Source organism: Pelecanus crispus, chromosome 7 (genome assembly GCF_030463565.1).
Source record: "Pelecanus crispus isolate bPelCri1 chromosome 7, bPelCri1.pri, whole genome shotgun sequence".
Taxonomy (NCBI): Eukaryota; Metazoa; Chordata; class Aves; order Pelecaniformes; family Pelecanidae; genus Pelecanus; species Pelecanus crispus.
The window spans coordinates 21,569,366-21,584,792 of record NC_134649.1 but is presented as its reverse complement, the minus strand read 5'-3'; the positions used below and the strand labels follow the sequence as shown (position 1 = coordinate 21,584,792).

At 37.0% G+C, this 15,427-nt stretch overlaps 1 protein-coding gene across 1 annotated transcript in view; it reads left to right on the top strand.

Annotated features, from left to right (window-relative positions):
- Positions 1–15,427, top strand: part of SCAPER (S-phase cyclin A associated protein in the ER) — a 174,268-nt gene that overhangs the window by 149,210 nt on the left and 9,631 nt on the right. The window contains exons 28-29 of the mRNA XM_075713679.1: positions 548–785; positions 3,678–3,827. Of these exons, the coding sequence (XP_075569794.1) occupies positions 548–785; positions 3,678–3,827 (388 nt within the window). The remainder of the gene's footprint in view (positions 1–547; positions 786–3,677; positions 3,828–15,427) is intronic.

The following is a 15,427-nucleotide window of genomic DNA, read 5'->3' as shown; positions in this document are numbered from 1 at the left end:
AAATTCCTGCAGAACTATTTGATAAAGATCATCTGGTCCTGGTAACTTACTTTGCTACTTAGGTAGGCAGTTTGTTCCAGTGCCTGCAGCCTGTCACTGAGGCAGTGAGATGTTCCAGGGAGTTCTCCCACCTCTGCTGGCTGCTGTTGCAAGAAAGCAAGATGGGTGTAGGCTACTGGCCTGAGACAAAGCTTGCATTGAGCCCCTAAAGTGCCCCCAGGCTTCTGACTTTAAAGCTGTCGAATTTCTGCATGGTCTTATGCTGGTATCATGAACCCATTTGGGGTGCAGAGACACCAGTACATGGAGAAAGATATTTAAAGATAAAGCTGCACTGCAGTTAAAGAGAGCATGAGATGGTGCCCAGATTATTGAAAGTATTTTCTGGAAATGTTGTGGTTTCTTAACACATTAGGCATCAGGTTTTTTCCTTTTTAGCAGTTTACTGTTTTTCTAACATTTGGCTTATTAGAAGTACTGCATCCTGGGCAAGTGTTCTCACTGAGTGCTGGTCTCCTCCTCAGACGGCTTCATGTTTCTTTGACAGATCTTGGAATATATTTGACAATACACGTCAGGACCCCACAGGACTAACAGCAGTTCTTCAGTCTACGGATCTGGTTGGAGTCTTGCATATGCTGTACTGCGTTCTTTTCCACGGGACAATTTCAGATCCAAACACAGCAAGTCCTAAAGACAGCTATGCAGCGAACACAATCCAGGTTGCCATTCAGAGTTTACGTTTCTTCAATAGTTTTGCTGTTCTTGATCTGCCTGCCTTTCAGGTAAAAGATGTTTTAAAACTTTTGCTTAGTGTGAAGATGTTAATTATTGCATATTCTTTTGGACTAAGTTTTGTCTTTAAGATCTTAGTTATTGAAGGAACTTTCATGATTAAATGTTCAGGATTTTGTCATGCTTAAGATTGCTAATTATTGTTATTTCCACTGTATAGCTATGGCAAATGAATTTAAGCAAAAAGTGAAAATTTGAACTATGCAAAATGCTGTATCCCATCCATTACTACTACTATTCAAAAAATCTCACTTTTAGCTAATACTTTTTATGTTTAATAAGCCCCAAAAATGTAAAAAAGAATCTCAGTCAAAACCATGAAATAACAGTTTTTCTAATGGGAAAGGACTTTCAATGCTTTCAGTGGCCACTTGCATTAAGATTGTACAACTGAAACTGAAAAATCGCTTGATACCAAATTTTTTTTATCCAAGTAAAATTTTATTGACCAAAAATTGGAAATTGAACTTTTCATAATTTTTATTCACCAAAATAACTCAAAAAGATCACGTTTTGCTCTGCAAAACACATTTAGCAGCATCAATCTCATACAATTCATCATCATAGGTTTATGTCTCATTTAATATGTAATTTGTATAGAAGTTGTACCACACATTCCACCTGAAATGCATTAAACTCTGCAAGGGCTTTGCATGAGTAAAGAATTCAGTGTAAGTCTCCTTCAGTTCATTTTTCTTCACTTTGATTGTTAGGACATTTAGTGTCTCTGATACGCAAATTGCTTGTTGCTGTTAACAATATTCATCTGTATAAATGCAGTTGCAGGATCCAGTCCAGTCAGGGTTTTTTTTACGGGGCACAGAAACAGTCTATTGAAATGTCATGTAAAACAACTCTTGCACACACCATTAACTCCCATTTCTTTCTGTAAATCAAAGTGTATCAAAGTAGTTCTCTTCTACAGCTTGTTCAGTAGCTCTTGGTTTGAGACTGGATGTTTATTTGTTGCTGTAGATATTACAGGTATATACCAGAGAGTAAGACTTGAATTGGGACAGTTACAGCTTACAGGGGGGCTATGGCAAAGTGCAGTGGCTGAAGGGCTGTCCCACTGATACCTCAAGAAACCACTATTAATTTTTAAAATGTAGGCATCCACTTACACTGTCTGTATTTATCCCTCTACCAACTACCGTTGTGTCTGAGCATTTATAACAAACCGTCAGCATTAATTCCCAAATCCCACGATCTGCATTAGTTTGTTCTACATAAAATGGTGCAAGATAGTAATTATTGCATAAAGGGCGGTAGAAAACTAACCAGTGTGAATTATTCAGTTCGTGAATGCAGGGCTCCAGTCAGGAAGTATCCACTTAGCTGTCTTACTGAATTGTAGGCTTAATATTGTTTGTGATGGACAGACACACTTGTGTAGTCTCAGCAGCTATCCCTTTCAATGTATTAATGTGATTTGTTTCTGTAATGTTAAAAAATCAACATACACCTGAGGCAGTTTGCTGTCCATTCTGACCTTGTGGGGTGTAGCAGGCTAGCAGACAGCAGAAGGGAAAAGCGTAGTTTATGTACTGTCTGATTATTATCTCTAAGGAATAGTTTTATCATGTAATAGTAGGACTATAGAATAGGGCTTTTTGATTAACAGAAGAGGTCTGGTATTCTAGAGTTTGTATTAGCACAGATGGCTCATGGGTATATATTTCATTTAATTTGACAGTCTAAACAATTGAAAGATGGTAGTGAGAAACAACGCAGGATCCTGAGCTGATATTAATTCTGGCTAAAAAGGAAGCATAGCTTCCTTGAAAAATTAGTTTAACTTTTATACACAAACTCAGGTGCCCTTTGACCTGTTGTTATCAGGGAAGGTTAAACCCAGAGTGCTAGGTCACAGCATGCGTGGACAGCACTAATTAAATAAGGGTGGACCTAAGAACATGGCATTTACATGATGTAAAGCAGTAAATAGTGGCTGTATTGTGCATTAAATTTTGAAAACATACAAACATACTAACTTACCGGAACGCTTGAGGTTCAACATGGAACCAGAGCTGAGTGTTTTGTCAAGGATTCCACTTTCGCTGGATAGATTTGGAGCATGCTGAAACTAAACTATACTACAGACTTGGATTTATGTATATGTACTTAACACAGGCTACAAGGTATAAAATCAAGAAAACTCTCCAATGAAAGATTTTCTCACAGGCCTGCATTGCCGTTTCATTAGAGTTAGTAGACTGTCATGCTCATTCCTTGTGCTTTAGTTTTCCCCTTTGACCTTGTGTCGTTCTGTCTGTTTGACATGTTTATTAAATAGAGGCTGTAGGCTGCGCAGATAAAATCTAATTCTGAATCTGTATGTTACAGCAATTTGCGTACTTTTAAAAAGCATCCCAAGAAGCTTTGCAGCTGAGTGTTCTCTGCTTTTGGATGTTTCTAACTTTTTTTAATGTTTGAAAAGTCATTATTTGTTATTAATCTTCATGTTCCATTCAGAGCACAAGTTATTAATGAGAAATGCATTTTGCTTTTTTGCAGAAATGAAGACGGTTTGGTTTCTTTTGCTTATTACTAAGAAATCTTACTGGCATTAAGTTTTCCTGGAACATATAATGTATGTCAAATGAAATGGTCAACCTAATGCTACACTGAATGTCAACTAAGCAGAATTCCATTTTTCCTGTGTCCCCTTAAAATTTGAATTTATTCTTATAGTCCAGTTGTAAATGATAAGTTACTGAAAGAAAAGAGCTGATTCTGTCCTCCTCCAAAGTCAGTGCAACAAAGAACATTGTCTATACTTGGCAAAAAAAAAAAAGGATGCAATTGATGTGTATGTAATTCACACAATTTCTGTAACATACTGCTAAACTGTAATTTCTGGGTTTTGGTCTTTTTTTCAGTCTATTGTGGGTGCTGAAGGACTGTCCCTTGCATTCCGGCATATTATCAGCTCTCTGCTGTGGTACTGTTCCCAGCATACCTGTGAAGGACTGCTACATGAAGTCATTATTTGTGTGGGATATTTTACTGTAAACAACACAGATAATCAGGTAAGGCAAATGGAAAATGGAATCAGAAGTTATCAAGTGCACATTTAGTCATGAATCCCTCAAGAAAACTAATCCCCTCAACGTTATTTTTGAAGCGCTTGGTATTCCTGTGAATGCAAATATTTGTGTTTGGAAAATAGAAGCTGAAGTTGCATCTTAACACAAAAATATTAATATTACGTGGCCATAACGAAACTCTGTGTTCTTATGCAGACGATGCTGACATTGCACTGATTTTAACTAGCCTTACTTGCTGCCAAGTTATACTTAGCAACTGATATTTTTAATTCCAAGTTAACTTCATGTCAACTTGATCAGATGGCTGTGGTACCCAAGTGAAACCCTTTTAAAGCCAACTAAGCTAGTCTGCCATGAATGCATGTCCTCAGGTGCCAATGTAGCCATCTCCCTGGTAGCCAGAGTGCTCATTTAAGTTTAAGCCCTTCTTTTCCTTGCATCTTTTTTAGTAGTAAAACAAATACTCAGTGGAAATCCCCCTCCAGCTTCCTTAATTGTTGTCCATTTTTGCCAGTGGACTCTGTGACTGCTCGTACTAGTAAGAATAGCTTATAAAATAACTCAGACACAAAACTTAAAAACTATTGCAAATACTTTCAAGTCTCCCAGTTTCCTCAGCTTATGTGTAGCCTCTCAGTGTGTATTGGGCAGGGCACAAGTTGGCACTTGCTCTTTGTTTTTGAGTGCGTGAACCTGACTCTGGATGTGTAGAAACTGTGTTACGGTGCCTGTATCTTTGGTGTGATTCAGTTGAATGCTGTATTTTGTGAAGTTACTCATTTTGTTCTCTCTCCATACTTGTAACACCTGGTTCCTGGTTTTGTTCAGCTTTTGGTGTGGGGGTTCAGGATGAGGAGCTTAGTCCCCTCAGTTAACCCGAAGAGCAGAAGAAAAGTGTTACAACTTGTCAGCAAAGGTTTAGAGAAAAGCTGTCCAATAATGTTCTTACAGTTGTTGACTATAATTGGAACATTATAATACCTTAAAGCTGACAATATTGTCAGAAATATTATATAACTATATAATGTAATTATATAGTAATGTTTCTGTGGCTTTGGCCACAGCTGGAGGGAGGATCCTGCAGCCTTCCTACCCTGTGCAATCAAATCCCACTTGGGGTCTGGAGCTGACTGTGGGCAACACTTTTGAATATGGTCATTCTGAAAATCTATGTGATATTGCTGCCATTTTCTGATTCCCACTGCTACAATGGGTCTTGCTGGCATTCAGAAGTGCCAGCAAACAATGTTGTCTTTTCTCTGCAGTTTAAAAATTCTTTTTCTGGCACACAAGCATAAACAGATGTGATTCATTGCACGGAGGACTTGCCACTATAAACGTGCCAGGAATAGCACAGAAGAGGGATTTCCTACCAGCGATGTCAGATATAGTAGTCTGTAGTGCCTGTCGCTGTTTAGCATTCGTGCCCAGGGGCGAAGGTCCGACCATGGCGAGCAGGCTCCGTGCCACGGCAGCAGCTGGCTATGTCGGCTGCCAGCAGGCAGTCAAGAGACTAAGTATGTGCAAAATGTGTTTGTCTGTGGGCATGCTTCCCAGCTGGTGATTTTGCAGTGTCTTGGAGTCTTCAGCATGTGCACTTGGGGTTGAGGTCATGTGCCATCACTAATCTACCCCCAGACTGAGTTAATTTTCAAGATTAAAAAGTAGCTTCTGCAGCTGTGAGAGTCATGTTTAGGTCTTTGGTTAAACAACCGCGGTATGGTAGTACTTTTCATACACTAAAAACAGTATTTACGGTGGTTTGCTTTGGTGGTACTGTCTCAAGAGATGTCATGACGTGCTTAACTTTTTATTTAATTTCTGACATTCCTATTTGATAAGCTTTTAGCTGAGGAAGTGGCATTTTGGTTTGGGGTTTTTTGTTTGAAAAAAACATTTTGAAAAACCGAAGCATTGCTCGCTCAGGTACTTGCAAAATGTGGGGAAGGGTTTTTTTAGTAAAAGGAAGTATTTTTCCTTTCGTTACTAGGCAGGCAGTGAGACTTGCTTACGGTCATTATTTTCAGGGGCTGTTAGTGTTGTGACTTCCAATACAGATATGATGCCTTTCATGAAAAGGGAAGTGCTTTCTATTCATTCAGTTATGGTTTAATTTTTTACTATGTTATGAGTTTCCAATTTTTTCTTTCATTGTTGACCATCTGCAGAGTCCTACTAAAAATAAAAAATTGGTCTCACAGTGAAAGCTTTCAAATAGTAGGCTTGAACTCGTGGAAAGAACTGCATAATAAAAATAGATACACCAGACTTGAGCTATGAAAACAAATTTCCATAGAGCCTGATAGCTCTTTTTATTTAGTATTTCAACAAACTTTGAAGGAGTCAATAACTGACGTAATTCAAAGCAGATTCACATTATTCTTGCAGTCAAGTGTACATTTGTTTTGAAACGTTTGTAGTTTAAATAAGTCTTTTGCTCTCTAAATTTGTAGTCGTTATTACAAACCTTTGTATGTTTTCATTCCTTTCAACTCTCAAAAAAAAATAGAAGAACAAGTAGTTGTTTGGAGTTTTTGGTGTGCCTTTTCTGATTCCTTTTTCTACCTGCACCAACAGATAAATATCCAAAATGGCATACTGGAATAAAGGAAAAAAAGGCATTAATTATTCAAAAAATTTGCAGTTTCCCAGTTTGGAGAATAAATAGATTTCTAAAAAGGAAATTTTACAGCCTGTCAACCTCAACATTGACCTTCTGTAGTAGTACTGTGATTTAAGTAAGTGAATTATTACCACTGTGCAGTCAAAATAATAAAAGGGCAATTTCCTAAATATTTCACATTCATAGAAGAAAATCATCTGAGAGCATCATGTGCCAATCATTTAATGTAATACAGGCTTGTCTGGTTTTATTACACTATCTGTAAAAGTCTTTATAGTTAGTTGAGTGGCAAATTAAAAAAGGAAAGTTCTTTTCTCTCTCGTATAGCTTCAAGGTTCCTATTTCACTGCAGTTTCCAGGAGCCCCAAATACGAGGAGGGCCTCATGGTGGATCCTACACACACACACAGACAGTGGCTGGGGTCCCAGTTAGCGTTTTCACCACAGCTGGCTTTTGGTCCAGGCTCAAGGAGCAATTCTGTCAAGGAGCGGTGAGGACAATGGATTCCTAAGGAACGCATTCCTAAGTGTTTTGATAGTGCTTGCTCTGTTTATTTTAAAAAGACTATGATTTTGCTGACTCTGCCCACATAAAATATTCCTTTCCTTTTTTTGTATTTTGTTTTAACATTCATAAAGCTTTTTCAGGGCAGCTGCTGTCACTGAAGAAATAAATCAGTTATGAAACTGAAAATTTCAAAAAGCGAAGATTGTTTCTTTAATATTTTAAATGCCTTAACATCATTAGTCAAGCCTAAACTCTACTGCCTGTTTTGTACCGGCACGTGAACTTTTGTTTACTATAGCGTTAGACAGCCTGTGTTTCATGAGACGGGATTCTGTAATCATGCCGTAGCGGAGCTCGGCTTTATTAGGCATCTGCTTTGCATGAAGTATGATCAAGGAAACTGATTCTCTGTTTTGGCCACCATTTAATCTATTAACATACGAAAACAGGTCCCATGATACTAAGGACAGACATGTAAAACTAAACTGCATAATAAAAATAATGTCCAATCTTTCAATAAGCCAATCATACTGTATCAGGCTATAGGATTACAGTTTCTAATTAAAATTCCTGTTAATTAAAATATCCTTCTATTTCATTACATTTTTATTCCCTTTCATTGTTTGATTTAATTATTATAATGAATATAATTAGCATGTGCTATCAACTCACTTCATTTGCATATTATATTGGATAATTGAATGTGGTCCTGTAATTAAATTAACATGAATGACAGGTGATTTGGCTTCTTTCACATTGCTGTATTGGGAATAAAAATCTTCCCATATTCATTGCACTTAGCGAATATTTTTCATATGAAAAGTCATCACAGATCAGATCCTCAGACTCAGGATCTTGCCTGACAAGCTCCAAAAGAAGTTGCATTGTTCATTTGTCTTGCTAGGCAGTTATTTAAATAAAAATAGCTTTTGTTCTTTCAGTCTTTGACACATACTGTCTTTAGGGTATTCTAGAAGAATCTCACTAACTTTTGGCATATGTAGGATATGGATCTCAAAACAAAATGTCTGTGAAGCAGCTAGGGAAACATATGCAGCTTTTGAAAAATTAATTGTAAAATTAGGGTTTGTAGATAGAAGTAAGAACTTCTCTTAGAGTAACCAGTGCAAGTGGAAAAAATTGGATGCACAAACCATTCCCATGCCATCCCCAAAAGATTGTCTTCCAATTGCACAAGTCCAACTGACTTACTTCTCTGTCACTGCAACCCTTTTATCCCTAGACAGTCATGTCTGTAAGAAGGGTACATTATTCTTATTGTAAACTTAAAAATAATTGAAATGTTAGTATCTAATAATCCATATGTTGAAAATAGAAGCACATGGAATTAGATTTAATAGTACCATTCACTTACTAGAAATTTACCCTTGCTATACAGATGTGGAAAATTTATCGCAAAACATGTTTCAGGCATACCAGCTTGCTCCAGTTAAAGGAATAAGGAACAGTAAGATTACAGGATATTTTGGGAGGGGAGTTTCTCTTGTCTTAAAATATAAAACTTCACGCAGCAGTATCACAGGTATAAATATAATGTTCAAAGAAATTAAAATATTGTATGGTAGGCACAGTTCTGAAAGGTTCATGACATTTATTACTCATTTCCAGCAAAAAGAAAACATGGTAGATAGTCCCCAAGAACAGCTTTGTAGTGAGATTTTTTTTTTTTTAATTATAGGCTTATAGTTATGTTTTCTTACTTTTTAGCATTTTTTTCATGTGGCAAGTCTTACTTCTGTAATAAAATAGCAGTACACTTTATCCCACAGTAAGTGTATATCACATATATATATATATATGTATGAGACATATATCCTAATACGTTTACAAGGACTGCTAGGTTGTAAGGGACACTTACAAAGTGACTTCAGATTAAATATTGCCTTCTGTAGGGAAATTATTTTGTAAAAATATTATGCAGACTTTCCATATGGGTTGTTACTAGAGGCCATCATTAAACTTTCATTATTTATCTTGCTTTTGGGGCTATAGAGTGACTGGAATAACTTTGTTCTGATAAGTGGAGTTTTTGAAAATTCAACACAAGAGTAAAGATGCAGGAATTGGTAGTTACTGTATAGTTAATGGCCATATTTGTAAGTAAATAGTATCTGAAATTACTTAATTCTGATTCTGTCAGTTTCTTTTCAGATGAGGGATTTTTACGAGTGTGGATTTCATGTTAAGGTTGTGGGTTTAGTTCTTTAAACCTTTAAAAAAACCCAAACACAACAAAAACTCACAACCTTTTAAAGCTTTATAGGTTTGAATGAAAAATATGCCTGGTAAATTTTGTGGAATAGCTGGTTTCAGCAAGTGAGTGATTCATGTGAAGTTGTAGTCTTGACTACCATTTAGGAGCACTTCAGTTTGTGAACAAAAAAAATCCCCTAAGGATTAAACTTGCCCAGTTAAAATTGAGTAAATTAAAACAGATCTGTAATGTATGCTTTTTCTCTATCAGCCTTACATACTCGGACCACGTAAATTCACTTAAATGAACCAGTATTTTCACAAAAGATGGCATTGCTATCTAGGCAGTCAGTGAAAAGTGGGGATGCCTCTTAGGTAATGTGTCAGACACCTTTGTTGTTATTTGAGCTTACTGATCAACTATTTCTTTTTTAAGAATGACCTATGACAAAGTAAATAAAATCCAACAGGAGTATGTGGGACTGCATATTTCACGCATCACATCTTAATTGTATTTCTAACATGCCAAAATGCATCCCATAATTTTCTCTTTTTTTTTTTCTTTTTTTTTTTTTTTTTTTTTTTTTGACAGGGTGTGGTAATTTAATATGAGCAAAGACTCATCAAGTGTATTTAGTTTCAGTGCATGGTGGCTGGTTGATTCCTGTAAGAGAGGAAGAGAGAGTGTATACGAATTAAAATGAGAAATGAATGCATTTGGATTTGTCTTATTGTCTTAGTCTTAAACTGGAAACACAAAAGAATAAACTTAGCTCCCAATGTCATTAAAGCCAGTACTTTCAACAACCTTAAAATATAGTCCATAACTAAAGCTTAGCGATGAAGAGAGAGCAATCGGCTAATGCCACCTCTGGAGAGCGACGTTCTAATCTTATTCCTGGGTCAGGAATAAGAAGAGTTTGGTGCTCTGAGCTTAATCCCCAGTGGACCTTTGTCCACATTGAAAAAACACCGCAGAGTTTGGCATAATCCTGCTTAATAAGCAGTTTCTTCCCAGCTAAGACCTGGGCCTGGAATATTATGGGTTTGGCGGAGACGGATGCAGAAGCTTGCACAACGCCTGCCTTCACTCTGCCTCATTCCCACCCCGCCTGTTGGTCTCTCCTTTTCATGAGAATTAAATTTCACACAGAAATTTAAAACAAAGTCTAAAGTCTGCAAATATTTAATCGGGCCTTGTGAGCTATTGTCTGTTTCGCCTCATGTGTGAGGGAACTCCCTGTGCTTCTCCCATAAACTCTAAGTTTTCCAAGTCTCTGCAGACCCACAGTGACTGTCCCAACATCGCTGGCCCCACGCGGAGAGGACGCCAGCCTGCTCTGTGTTCACAGTTTTGGGCTCGGGCAGTTGACAGTTGTTCCAAGTACTTGGATGCTGCTCTAAGGGTGGGAGCCTGCAAGAGGCCCCAAAAAGTCTCCCAAACCCATTTTATCTTGTTTAGCTCAAGTAACACTTGATTGAAGTGATACTGAAATATAAAGAAAAAATGAAGTGCATTAAATCTTGCAGAGTGAGTACTATGGAAAAGCTTGCTCGTCTTCCTCTCCCCTTAGTGATGGGTAAACTGCAGCATATTTTTCATGGCAGAAAAGTCCATTTTCTTGCTGTCTGTCTGAAGCTTTTCCTCAGCCAGCTCTGTAACATGTCCAATGGCTCAATGTTTCACAGTCTTTTTAGTTGATGATCAGATATTTTCACAAACCCTTTACATTTTTTGTGGAAGACAGAAGACAAAATGTACTAGTAATAAAAATTCTTACTTGCAAGTAGGGTTTCGGAGAGTGACAGAAAATGCTTGCTTTTGAAGAGAGAATGCTCTGAGACAAAAAGATTTTCTGTGTTTTAGACTGCAGTATTTTAATGATTCACACCTTATGGGGATTTTGATCCAAACTAGCTCTTTCAAGGATGGTGGCAGAAACCTCTGCCAATAGTCTGTTTGAACTTCTGTTGACTTAGGTCCTGTTTCTTCTCTAGTCTTTAAATCAAGAATTCTTCATTCACATCAATTGAGTTTCACCTGTGTAAATGAGTAGAGAATCATGCCCAAAGCAGCAGCTTAAAGTTACAAGTGGTACCTCATCAAAGGTGAACACGTTAGCTAAATGTGAAGAAGATTCTCCAAAAATAGCACAGGGCTGCAAGGGCTAATTCTAATCATTTCAGCGTTCAGAACAATACCTAAGGATTTGAGGCATGGCATGATTTTTTTTTTTATTTGCGCTTATAGAATATATGTATTTCTCAGTACGTTTGATGTATAATAATACTCTCCTCTGGTTAAAAATTATTAGGCCAACACTTAAACATATAAATCTCCTGTTACATTATTTTGGAAACTATGAAGCTTACCATTTTCTACAAAGCAATGATACCCTTCAATTTAACAAGGTACTTAAGTATATGATTAACATTAAGCATGAGAGCAACTTCACACGTTTAAACATTTATTTTTATGTTAATATCTTAAATGCTGTCATTTTTAAAGTTAGACTTTTCCTTAATACCTTTTCTAGTTCAAGCAGTAGATTACTATTTTATCCTGTAGCCTGGGCGTGTGTTAAATTCACAAATAGCCTCAATGCATGTTAGAATTGTTTCCATTCTCCTCTCATCACATTGTAATGGAGCTTATCTTTTACAGTATCTGTTCAGTATTATTTATTTATTGCTGAATTTAATCTGTATGTACTTCATTTGTTATAACGAAAGTGACTTGTTAGTTGTCATTTTGGGTGACATTTTTTCAAGAGCTTTTTATAAAGAATTTCTTTATCTAGATTTCCCACTAGCATTACTTCTCATAAACATTTTTGCATCTTTACTGCATCACTGTGCTTGTATTTCCCATTGTCCTATCCTAAATGCTCAAATGGCTTAGGATGATTACACAAAAACTGCTCATATAATTTTTCTTTGTTATGTATACACAGAGCACCACTGAATCTGTGTGCTTAAAGCATAGAGCTAGCTCTAAAAGGATGATGCTCATAATGTAGTTTCTAGGAAGACTAATGTTATTTCTGAACTCTGTTATCTTCTCTCTGAAAGCTTACATGTGCTGTTAAGAAAATAAACACTGGAATTTTTCAAATAGGCAAAATTCTTATTTTTAAATTTGAATGTAGCATTCTGGAACATTATTTTTGCATGGAAACGGTGCTCTGATTCCTGATAACTGTTAGGAGGAATTTAGAACATTCTTTGCTCAGAGCCTTGCCAATAGCAGAGTTTGCAAAATGGAAAGAAAAGAGCTTGACCTTAAAACAGAAGAAGAGCCTAAGTGGTGACATATTCTGCTGATTAAATACTAGCAGTATGGGATCTGTTTATATAGAAGCAAAGAAATAATGCAGATCTAACTTTGAAGAGAAACTCTGGACTACTAATATAGAGATTTATTTCTTTTACAAAGTTATAAATAACCAGACATCAAACAAAAAGATTTAACTGTTTGATGGAATACCCTGTAGTTACAGAGATTAGATGCACAGCATTTCAGTTCCTGTTCAATAAAGTTATTAGTTGTTTTTACAAATTAGAACTGACATTTATGTAAATGATAAATAAATAGGAAAGAAACATTAATAGTTCCCATACCAACAGTACAATTTTAAGATCCAAATGTTTATAATGGCCATGTTCAAGTTTGGAACCATAGGTCATACAAGATAGTGGAAAAGGCAGGGAGTGCCCCTTAGAGAACCATTAGCTTTTTAGTCTGAGTTATTCTAAGAAAATTGCATCTGAACATTGAATACATTATAGCAGAAGAGCACAGTCAAGTAGAAGAGCACATTTTAGTGCGTCATTTCATAAAAATAAAAGGAAATCCTATTGAGAAGGATGTTTTTCTAGAAAGTTAATTCAGCTCACAGTGATAATCACTATATTTGTTGCTACCATTTCATTAGCAGTTTTTTCTCTCCAAGAGCTGAGGAACGTTTCACTTCAGGAAGTTTTAAACTTTACAAAGTTATGATTCAACTCCATTTTCCTGTATCCACTTCACTTTAGTATAACTTTGTCTTACTTTTAATATGATAAAAGAGCTAGAAATTCTAATACTTGGTCAAAATTACTAAAAAACACCAGCCTGACTGTAGAGTACTAAGAACACAACATTGTTGTGCAGAGTTAGTCACGCGAGAGTGATGCAGTTAAATGACTTGTAAGGTTTTGTTCAAATCTTGATGTTTGGGGGTTTTTGTGGCTACAGATTTCAGTTCTCTCCTTGGCAGTCTTTCTCCTTCCTCTGCTGTCTTTAAGCAACAAGAAGCAATTTTTCCTTTCTTCTGTGGATGAAAGAACTGTGATAGGCTACAGAAAGCACCCGTAAGTCACATTCTTTTCCTGCTGCAGTTTCCAAGCAAGCCATCCCTCTTACTGGGGAGACCTGGCAGCATATGTGCAGTTCCAGGTGCTCAGACAGCAGCTGAGAGTTGCTGGACATTGTCTGTACCTCCTTAGTTGGACATCCCACTACCCCTGCAGGTCTAATTTATGATGGCTGTGCCCTAGCAGTGCTGTTGATGCCAGCAATGCATTTGCTCCCAAAGTTTCTGCGTTTTTATGTTGTGTATTTTAACAGCATCAACGATGATGTAAGATATAGCAAAAGGAATAGAAATACTAAGCAAACACTATGATCAAGATAACATCTAAAGACACTCATTTTGTAAAATCTTCTGATCTTTTTGTGTAGTTGATCTCTGGAAGGCAATGTGAGCCGGCAGGCAGAGTAACCAGGTGGCTACTAGGAGAGATGTGGGAGAGTATCTAGGCTGTTGTGACCTTTTCTGTTGTTTGCGGTGTGGAAAGCACACCTGTACACCTTTGTGTACAAAAGTGTTACTGGTGACTTCAGTGAAGTGTCAGCGTGACAAAAAATAAGCTTTTGCAAAATCATTGCCCTAATGGTAATGGGAAATTTGTGATAAAGGAAATCATAGGGCAACACAACAGAATGAACACAAGAACTCAAATACGTTACAGGATCTGCTATGAAAAGTACCCACGTACAGTCTTTCTATTTGGCAACACTTTAAAGCATGTCTTCCAGTTACGTTTGTGAAAAGTCTTCAGCAAGTCTCACAAAAATGAAACAAAAATGATGGAAGTACACGTCCACGTTCCGAGTTAGCCTGGGGCTGCAGGCTCTTCTTGTATACCCCGTAGGCCTCCAAGGGCCAGCACCAGCTGTGTCCCCCAGCCCTGGACGTAAAGGACTGTGGAACAATGGATTATCGTTGGCAGAGTTGCTTGCCGTGCCAAAATGGATGTGGCAGATGTCTTAGAGCAAATGCACCATCTTGTTTAGCGACTTCCTTTGATAGCTAGGGAAGCTGTTTTGAGCAGTTAAAAGCATTCCCTGTTGTGGGCTTAGGCTTGGACTTAATAAGCTGTCCACTGTCGAACTATTTCATGGCATCATAGAATCATTTAGGTTGGAAAAGACCTTAAAGATCATTGAGTCCAACTGTATTTGGAGGAGAACAGCTTCTTGCCAGGCTTAAAGCAACTCATTCTTAACCTGGAATACCGTGATGAGATTTCTTTAATTATTATTTTGTGGTGGGGGGAAAAGCAATCTTTGGGAAAATAATTAAATAGAATGGTAAATATTATCATTTTAGGCATGTGATGAATGCCTTGCAGCTTTCTAAATGTATGGATAATCTTCGGTAAATGGTAAGGATTGATTCATAATATTTTAATTCTCTGGTCTAGCACAGTTTAGTTCATTGAGAACCTCACTTTCTGAATCAGTTGAATACTCACTTCTCAGTTCTTTGCTTTGCTTTTGCATAGACAAAAAACTTACTGCTGGCTTTCTGTTCTTCCTGACCAGAAAATTCATTAGCCCCTTTGAAAGATAATTCCAGTGTTTTTATGGTATGTATGGACAGAAATAACTGACATGAATTATGTCTTTCCAGAGCTGCAAATGTCCAACTGAAACAGAAAACCTAAATCCATCAGTAGAACTAGACTAAATATTGCTCTAAAAATCAGCGCTTCCACTCTGCAGTAATCCTGGACTAACCTTGCGTAGTACACAAGGAGTGAAAAAGTTCTTGGTCTGAGACTGAACCATTTTTTTGTTACTTGTAATAAAATATCTGACAATATTTAACATACCTGCATAGAACCATTGAAAACCAATTTGTGATCATAATCTTCTTTAAATCTCTGGAAGGTTGCAGGCAGAGTTTT